General features: G+C 38.7%; 1 protein-coding gene across 1 annotated transcript; it reads right to left on the bottom strand.

The window, feature by feature from the left end:
• Nucleotides 1-2,017: 2,017 nt before the first annotated feature.
• On the bottom strand, nucleotides 2,018-9,151 carry PTP4A1 (protein tyrosine phosphatase type IVA, member 1). Its single transcript, XM_006096818.3, has 6 exons — nucleotides 9,039-9,151; nucleotides 6,912-7,456; nucleotides 5,399-5,491; nucleotides 4,706-4,836; nucleotides 3,843-3,917; nucleotides 2,018-3,408 (listed from the first exon to the last, which is right to left on the bottom strand). The coding sequence occupies exons 2-6, from the start codon at nucleotides 7,014-7,016 to the stop codon at nucleotides 3,291-3,293; spliced, it is 522 nt and encodes a 173-aa protein (XP_006096880.1). The 5' UTR covers nucleotides 7,017-7,456; nucleotides 9,039-9,151; the 3' UTR covers nucleotides 2,018-3,290.
• Nucleotides 9,152-10,189: the final 1,038 nt, after the last annotated feature.

Genomic DNA, 10,189 nt, shown 5'->3' with positions numbered 1-10,189 from the left:
TCGTGCGCGGGTATGGTTCCTAGGCCTAGCCTGTGATCAGGGCCATCTTCCACAGCTGCTGGCTGCCGGCAGCCAGCCCCGCCCCCCGCCACCACCCACCCCAGTTCCCAGTTCCCCATCCGGCCATGAGAGCCTGTTCCCGCCTGCTCGCCAGCCCCACCCCCACCACCAGTCACCCTTTGGGTGACCAGCAGGGCAGGGGCCTTGGCCTGACGCCACCCACATCCCCCTCCACCCACCCCAGTTCCCCATTCGCCATCAGCGGTGATGGGAGCCTGCGGGCTGGGGTGAGGGACCAAGAGGTCGGCCCGTTCCACCCACTCGCCAGTCCTGCCCCCGGCTGCCACCCACCCTGGTTTGCTGTTCCCCATACAGCGATGGGAGCCTGATGGCCAGGGGAGGGACCGAGAGGTCAGATGTTCCTGCCCGGTTGTCAGCCCCATACCCACCACAGGTCACCCTCTGTGTGTGGGGTGACTAGTGGGTCAGGGGCCTTGGCCTGGTGCCACCCACATCCCGTGCCACCCACCCTGGTTCCCCTTTTGCCATTGGCAATCGGAGCCTGCCAGCCAGGGAAAAAGACCAAGAGGTGGTCAGTGCACCTCATAGTGACTGGTCAAGCAGTCATTCTGGTCGTTCTGCCGTTATGGTTGCTGGGCTTTCACTATATAGGATATATATATATACATATCTATATATCTATATATATATATATACACACACACACACATACATACACTAGAGGCCTAATGCACGCAGATTCGTGTAAGAATGGGCCTCCCTTCCCCTGGCTGCTGGCACTTTCTTCACTCTGGCCTGGAGCAGCTGGGGTGCTATTAAACGCCCGATTTGTCGCCATGGTGACGACGCAAGCGTCTCGCCCTGCCCCATGCTGCTCGGAGCCTTGCATGCAAATTAACCTGCCATCTTTGTTGGGTTAATTTGCATACTCACTCCTGATTGGCCGATGGGCATCACAAAGGTATGGTCAATTTGCATCTTTCTCTTTTATTAGTGCAGATAGACGATAAGAAATCTCCCAGGATATGAGTATTCCTATAATAAATCATATTTATAAGATGGAAAATGTTTGGATAGAAAACAAATCCCAGTGTATACTATACAGATGAGGTTTAACATTTTTAGCACCATATATACAATCTAACACTGCAAACTGTTTCAAACTCAGTATGTTTCATTAATAATGATGGCATCTCCTCTCAATAAACACAAATGCTGCTTTATGGGGTATGTAATAGAGAATTATGATTTCATAATCTACATAAAATTATCTTAAGAATAGGCTGCATTAAAAAATAGATAGCCAAGTTAAATAACTTAGCCCCAATCACAAAACAGCAAATATTTAAAAAACCAAGGATTCCAAGGTCCCCTCTTATCCTTTTACCCTGCTATAAGTTTCAAGAATGGAGTATGTTAAGTGCTGAACTGTCCTAAACAGATGGAAGCAAATCTTTAAAACACAAATACTGTTTTTCACTCAAATTTCAGTCTTTTATTTGGCTGTAACTGTTGTTTTAAAAAAGAAAGACAAGGACCTTTTAAGATGACCTATGTACGCTTGTTTCAGATTACTGAAAGAAACATTTATCAAGCCCTCTTGTGCCAAACACTTGTTTAAATTAATTAAAAACCTATAGTTATATAATTAATTTATGAGAAAATTGAAGCTCAGAAGTTGACCCTAACCAGTTATTTGGTGGAATTGAACTTCAAATCAAGGACTTCCCCTTCTATATATACTGCTTCTCCTCAGTACAGAATAGTACATAACGGTTCAAAACTATCTATATCTCTAAAAAGCAGTTTAAAATGAAAAGCACCTTTAATAAATAATTGTCATGACCCTAAGAAATTGTCTATAAGGAGCTTACTAAAATGACAACTTCATTTAGTCATTCATTAAAAAAAAACTTTACTTCAAATGGTGCTAGTTACTAAGTGAAACCAATTCAGTCTTAACATGTTCTAAAGTTAATTTTAAGCAAAAACAATGTCAGTGATGATAAATGCATCTCATTTATTTAGATGTTTAAGCTCTCGCACTAAATTTTTACAAGCTGGTGAACACTGACAAATTATTTCTCCCACAGAACTATAACCACACATTCCCAAACAGTATAAATATATGGTTGAACTAACATCAATACATATCACCATTTTATCAATTACATAATAAAACAAATTATCAAGTATCCAAATATTAAGTTACACAGCTCAAAAGGCATATAAAATATTAGATGTCTGCTCAATTCATTAGCAGAAACCCACTTCTTTTTTTTTTGCAAGAGGGTGGGAAGGAAAAAAAAAATCACACTTCAAACAAAAAAGTTGGTAAACTTCAGAATGTATGAAAAAAATACAAGAATTCAGAATTTTTATGATTAAGAATCGTTTTAGCTACAATAAAGCATGTCTACCTTTAAAAAAATATTTACCAAAGAGCATATTCTACATGTTCCACACAAGACAAAGGCAACATTTTACTAAAAATACTTAATAGCCCCCTCTCATTCTTTTCTCAGGCCCTCCCTATAGGTTGCACATTAAGTGCAAACGTTAAAATTAACTGTAAGGCTTTTTGTCTGGAGACATTAAAGACATGTGCTTCTATACAATGCAGGTTTTCAAAATGGAGGCTTTCCATAACAGCACAAAATGAGATTTATAGAAAGACATTAAATAATAACAAAGACTTTGTATAAAAATCAAAAAGTTGAGCAAACCTGATGTATACTTGTATGAATGTGGGAGATGTAAACACAAAGTGAGCAGGCAAATAACCTTATAGGTCCTACTTCCCATGTTTGAAATGACTGAAGGGATAAACCACATAAGGTCCAGAGTGTTCATAGTTCCTGGGATTTTAGTTCTGTATGAAACGAAAATGTACAAGTATTGTGCTGGGTATTTTGGCACCTAATCTTTCTAAATCTTTTATATATCGGTGAGATTCTGACATGGGAATAGATTTAAAGACATAACTCAATACTGCATGATTTCAGGAAAAGTAAATTGGTACAAATGATAAGCAGATTTTAAATGCTGAACAGGAAGAATCTTTTGCCAAGTGTCAAAATAGGTTGATCATAAACCAAACATAGAGGTTGCAATTCCGTCAAGCTTGTGGCCTGGTAAAACTGATTTTCAACCCTCTTTTGGAAGCTTCATTAGACTTATTCACCAAGCCAACATGTTGGCTAATACATATGACAAATTAGGTCCTATCTCAAGTTCCACTTTCAAGGCAATGGCATCAGGCACCCGTTTTATTGAATGCAACAGTTGTTTCTATGACCACTGGACTCTTTGAAGCGCAGCCGCATTTTAGGACGATACTTCTCCAAATACAGAAGTTGCTTGCTGTTAAAAGCTCCACGCCGCTTTCTGAAAGGAAAAAACAAAACATGTAAGTAATTAAAGCAAAAGCCCTCCATTAATAAGATTCACTATGCTATAGGCAGTTATAACCACTCTTTTGGCACTTTATCTTTTGACTAGAGGCCTGGTGGCACGAAATTTGTGCACTGGGGTGTGTATGTGTGTGCGTGTGTCCCGCTCAGCCCAGCCTGCACCCTCTCCAATCTGGGACTCGTTGGGGGATGTCCAACTGCCCGTTTAGGCCCAATCCCACAGGGATAGGCAATCGGACATCCCTCTCACAATCCGGGACTGCTGGCTCCCAACTGTTCACCTGCCTGATTGCCCTTAACCCCTTCTGCCTGCCAGCCTGATCACCTCCTAACCACTCCCCTGCCAGCCTGATCAAAATTAAACTCACTCCCATACAATGAAAAAATAAAAAAAAATTTATTACTTACTGTCTTATGAACTGTACTGCATCTTCATATTTCATTCCACCTTCGATTAATGCTAGGGCAACAAGCACTGGAGCTCTGGTAAGGCAAGAATTTTGATAAATCATTTTCACAAAACCAAGCCCTGAATAATTCAATATTCTAAACATTCCCTAATACAATACTATTATTTATTACACTTCCTATATAAGCAATACATGTAGTAAATGTTGACTTATGTTAAAAAATTAATTAAGTACCAATATTTTCATACCAAACCTAGATTTTATCTAGAACCAAAAATAAACTATGCCCTTAACTATTAAAAAGTCTAGAAGTTAAAGCCTGTATTATTGGAAAAGAATCTTGAAAATATTTAGGGGAGTGCACAGGTGTTAACTGCAGACAATTTTTTTCCTAAATTCCAAGCACTAAAAAATATTTACCACTTAAAAAAAAATTTTGTTTTTAAATGTCATTAACTCCTTTCTAAAGATTTTGTGCTTTCTAGGGTAACAAGTTCCTACCAAATCAGATTGCTAGGATCAAGGACCCTATCAAAAGTACACCACATGCAAACTACCTTAGAGAGAATTCACAATCTTTCTTCCCAATAGGCTTAACAATGACTCCAATACCATGGATATAACCTAGCACACATGATTAATTGTATAAGTGATTATGCACATAGAGCCAAGTGTAAATTGTAGCTATAGCATTTGTTAGTTCCAGCTGTACTGAAGTACTACTTTTTAATTTAGTTCAGTAAGTAATTTAACAAAGCAAATTGATTCACAAAGTGATTACTGAGTTTTAATTGGAGTCAGCATCAAGTTTTACTAAAAATAAGACCAATACCATTAACTGGATTTAAGAAATTCTCTTACCTTCCAAGGCCTGCAACACAATGTACAGCAATACAACAACCAGGTTCTTCACGAAACTTAATTTTTACAAGACTTAACCAATCATCAACAATCTGGTTGGACGGTGGTGCACCATCATCAAAAGGCCAATCCTAAGTCAAAAGAAGAAACATTTTAGATTTTTAATATAATACCACTAATAATTCTAAATTTAACACTCATTTTCAAATGCATCGTAACATATTTAAACTTGTTTTATGATATTCCACAGAGAGGAAGGGTGAGGGATAGAGAGTTAGAAACATCGATGAGAGAGAAACATCGATCAGCTGCTTCCTGCACATCTCCCACCAGGGATGTGCCCGCAACCCAGGTACATGCCCTTGACCGGAATCGAACCTGGGACCTTTCAGTCTGCAGGCCGACGCTCTATCCACTGAGCCAAACCGGTTTCGGCTTAAAACACTCATTTTCAAATGAATCGTAACATATTTAAACTTGTTTTATGATATTCCAATGTCAATGAAATGTAAATGCCAAATCTTTATAAAAATCTTTTAATGCTTCAAACCCTTGCTTAGCTTCACCTTTATTTTGAAATTAAGATACTGCACAATTTTGTGACAATTTAAAAAATTAAGCTTAAGTCAATGATTTATTTCAATAAACTTTTATAGCACAGTATCATAAAGACAGGAATTATCAAATACTTACAAGAACTTGGATGCCTTCTTTCTCCACCAGAGTAGTGTCATAAGTTGCTTCACATACTCTTACTATTGTGGTAACGCCATACTTCTTAAGTTCCTGGATAAAACACATAAAAAAATACTCAGTAGTCTTTATACCATGTCACTATTGTCACCATTTGCCATTTTGAGTATCTCTCCAATAGGTATTGAAGGTTACCAAAAAATCATGAAATGAATGGCATAACCTATGTATATTTAATAGGTAAGTGAGATCTTGTTTTAAAAATGACAATACTAAAATAGCATAAAAGGATAAGGGAATGTTAAACATTACACTTTTTAATAAATTAAAAGTAAAAAAAAAAAAAAAATACTCCCAGCCCTAGCCAGGTTGGCTCAGTTGATAGTGTCAGCTCAAGGACCGAAGTGTTCCAGGTTCAATGTACCTGGGTTGCAGAGGCTTGATCCCCTGCCCTGGCTGGATGTGTGGGAGGCAACCAATTGATGTGTCATCTCTCTCACATTGATGTTTCTCTCTGTCTCTCCCACTCCCTTCCACTCTTTAAAAAAATAAAATAAAATAATCAATGGAAAAATATCCTGTGGTGAAGATTAACTAACAACAAAAAAATCCCAGGCCCTTCATATAGTGAAGTTTTGTTTATAGTTATGGTGACCTATTGGTTAGGTGGAGATGAAGCACTAATGAAAGAGAATTAGAAGTGATTCAGAAATAAAAGTAAACAGAACCAAAGGAATCACTTGACTTAACTCCTTAAATTACACGTGCAGTACAGTATGTAATTTAGAGCCTTAAAAGTACGTATATTCAGAGACTCAAACCCCATATCACTTAAAACTACAGGCTTCAAGAATCATACTGCATTTACTAAAATCTTAACTCTTCCGTCTTTTAAAAAAAATTATATATATATTGCTTGACATCAAAACTATTCTATGATCTGCAAGGCCTATTGTTTCTGAGCATCTGCACGTATTTGTAAAATACATATGCATCCAAATACATCATTCAGCATTACATTCATCCCTTATAGTCAAAAGAGGCAGACAGCGAGGCAGTTTTGGTGACAGCAACCACTAGGAAGCAGAATTAGTTAACTGAAAATTGGATTGTACATATCAAATGGGGTCCAAGATATACATTAATTTTGGCTTATGGTATTAGGCATTACACAAAGCAGATATATAAACAACCCATGTAAATGGCAACCCACCTCCTACAAATTTCATATAAGCAAGAGCCCCATACTATTAACACTGTCCACATAAATCTAAAGTAAGCAAACTTCGAGGCATGAAGAACTAGATGTTAACTTATAAATCTAAAGCAACTCAAGTACATGTTCGTGAAATGTGTAACAATTTAACTTAAAGACAACACTGATACTTCATTTCTGGGACTTGGAACTGTAGGCATTTATCTCAGAATTTTCCAAAATATTCTGTTATACAAAAAGCTCCACTATCAAACTGTAAACAGTTCAAGAAAATTTATAAAAAGTATCAAACCTTACCTCTATGAATTTGTTTAAGGTCGCATTGGTTGGATTGTGTGTAATAAGAAATCTCATGTTCTTGTATGTGACTTCCACAGGAGCTGGGCGGTTCATTCGAGCCATGATAATTTAGTTAAAAAACACTCAATAAAGTTATGAAAGAATTTAAAAATTGAATACAGAAATGATGCAAAGAAACTGAGTCTACTTCAATGTACTCCACTTGAAATTCTCAGTGCATTGAGTGAAGTTGGGAGTAATGGGAAATGAAATGAACCTCCTAACAAGAAGCAGCAATTCTTCAATCCAGTAATACTGAGGCAATAGAAAGGAAGTGCACTGAGGTTTACCCCATCCAGGTCAGAACTCTTGTAAAATGCTCTGCAGTTTTCAATTCAACACGTCTGTGTCCAGGTTAACCACTCATATGGGGGCTTCTTGGTGGAGTAGTAATGAATTTCTACAGTTCACTTGTCTGCATAGAGGTCGTGCTGTGCCTGGCAATAATCTCCACTGCCCTTCAGAAACTCCATAAATGTGTGACCAAGAACACCACAGAACTGCTGTTTAAAAAAGAAAGGGAGAGAGAAAGAGAAAGTTATTTTCCAATTCAAAAGGAACATGTTATTCTATTAAAGTACTAAGTACACAATGATCTTTTCAAATTTGGGTTCAAGCTACCTTTTTAACTTCTCCTTGAACCACAAAAATAATACAAGAACTACAGGTTTAATCAATATGCATAAAACAAGCATTCACAAATAAGATTATTTAAGTTGAAATTAATGATCTAAAACACTCCTCCCTCAAAGAATACCACTACCATATCTGGACAATGTCCCTTTTAATAGTTAGTTGGTTGTTTTACATTGTTACAAAATATATGTACAACTTTCTATATTGATTTTTTCAACTAATAAAGTATTTTTTACATATAAAGTTTATGAAAACTTTGAAGCTGTTAGTTTTCCCATAATTTACTTACTTTTCTAAAGACAACCAATGTATTGTTGAAAAACAAACAAAAAACTGGTTCTCGAAAATGATTACATATAAATTATGTCATTTGATCCTTAATGACCAATTAATTTATCACTTTCTTTTAAAGATTTTCCTCATTTAAGTCTCTGGAAGTTAACAAAGTTGTTATGTGAAGTATTATAAAAATGTATGTTTATAAATGAAAACAAAAAAACAATTCCTATTTATAACTATAAAAGATAATTTCAATAATATTCTTTTATTTTAAGACCAAAATTTCATTCATCCAGCTTAAAACCAAATCTAATTCAAAAGAGTAGAGAAGTGGTAGGTAGTGAAAATTACTCTGCAGTTCTTTCAGAGGTCTCAAAACCAAGGTAACTACTACCCCCAATACAAACATTTATATTTTTCCCAAGTTCCCCATCAAGAACTAAATCAGTTTTCTGTCACTATAAAACATTAAACGAATATACACAAGTTATTCTCAGAATATGTATACAAAAAGCATCAATGTCAAATGTTATCTCCTCCCAAGTAGTCTTGTTCATAAGCAATTTGCTTACTTAGAATAAGAAAAGGAATATTATTAGCAGGTTAACAAGAGCACAAAGTGCCAGCCAGCCACTGCTCCAAAAAGGTTATATTTATTCCCATGGGTCTATTGCCAAATAAAATAAAACTTTGTAACAAAAGTTTCCATTAATTTTCTACATTTAAATTTAAATATAAGCATTTAAAATTCTTAAAATTAAATTTAAACTATGTGCTCCTATTTTCACTTACATCTTTAAATAGACTCCATGTTAGTCACAGTTTCTAGAAAAACTTAGCTGAAATTTGAATAACCCACACAGAAATCTAGCAGATCACAGAAAACATCCAGTCAGAAACCAAGGTCATTTTTCTGCCAAAACAAAGGTCTTCCTGTAAGATAATTTTTATTATTCCAAATTTGCTCAAATGAGCCCTTGGAGGTTGTTACTTCACTTCCTAGCTGGGTTAAAAAATTAGTGACTCTACTAATTTTTTATCATTAAGGACTCTACTCTTACAGTAACCTGGAAATAATTCCAAGTCCAACCTCACCTCAAATCCTAAATATAACTTTCCTTGAATTAAAAAAACACACACATGTATTCTTGCAACTTTCTGATGACATACCCTAAATTAAAGAAGCCACTTGTAAAGCTGTTAAAGGCAACGAGTCTTCTCAGTATTCTCATTTCCAGGTAATATTTTTTTGCAATTGTAAGCCAATTTATAAGCAGTTTTATCAGCAAGAGGAGAAAACAATATAGAAGTAATTCACTTAGTGAATTTGCTATTTTTTTAGAGTGGAGCCAGCCAGCGGCTGGAGGGGGGAAGCACCTACCGGAGCAGCAGGCCCCACTGACACCTATCACCTTTCCTTTCTCCCCTAGACACCCGCACCCCTCCCCAGCTTCCTCCCCACAGGAAACGCGTTCCCTAACAGGCAGCTCAGAAACACCAGCGAAATTTCTCCTCTCATTCACGAGTTGCATATAAAACGGGGGGAAAGGGCAATTTCAGAAGCTTACGTCAGATCAGATCGCAGAGTCCGGGCAGTTAATCTGTGCAACAGCTTTACTTCGCTGGGGCCTGTCCCCCATCTACTTGTACGTTAGGTAATGCATCTAGAATAAAGCACGTCTGACATGCCGCCGAGTCTCGGGAATGATCTAGCTTTCTGGTTTTTCAACTAACTTACTACCATCAAGCAGAAAACTCATACAAAAAAGTTACAGGAAGCACTGCCGCAGGATCTGGGTCCCACGCAGGCCCACTGGTGGCACATAACTGAGTGCGCACCCTCGGCATGAGAGGATTCCGCGGACACAAGGCGAACCTGACACCCCGGCTCGGGCTGGCGTCGGCGGCCCCGAGGCCACGGGGAGCACCTCACGCCGAGGGATTCCAGGAGCAGCCCCCGGGGAGAGGGCGCCCGCCAGCGCCCCCCCCGGGAACGGCCAGGAAGCGCGCGCCCCGGGCCCCGCCGGGGGAACGCCCCCGGAAAATTTTCCCCGGGCCACTGCCCGATTTGCCCCCAAAAGAAAAAAGACCGCAGCTGTTCTCCCTCCTTTCCGGAGCCGGGGAGCGGGCCGAATCCGGGAAACTCCCCCTTTTGCCAGGGGGAACCCGGAGAAAAAAAAGAAAAAGGTGTGCGGGAAGTGGCCCCCTCCCCTTCGTTTGTCCCTTTCCAGGTCCCCAGAGGCCCCCGGGACCAAAGCGGGGCCCCGCCCGGTGGGCCTCCTTCTCGGGCCGGATTCCAGGTTTTCCGGCGTCCCCCCGAT

This window comes from Myotis lucifugus, unplaced genomic scaffold, assembly GCF_000147115.1.
Source record: "Myotis lucifugus unplaced genomic scaffold, Myoluc2.0 scaffold_187, whole genome shotgun sequence".
Taxonomy (NCBI): Eukaryota; Metazoa; Chordata; class Mammalia; order Chiroptera; family Vespertilionidae; genus Myotis; species Myotis lucifugus.
The sequence above is the reverse complement of the archived record's forward strand: the minus strand, read 5'-3'. Positions and strand labels throughout refer to the sequence as shown.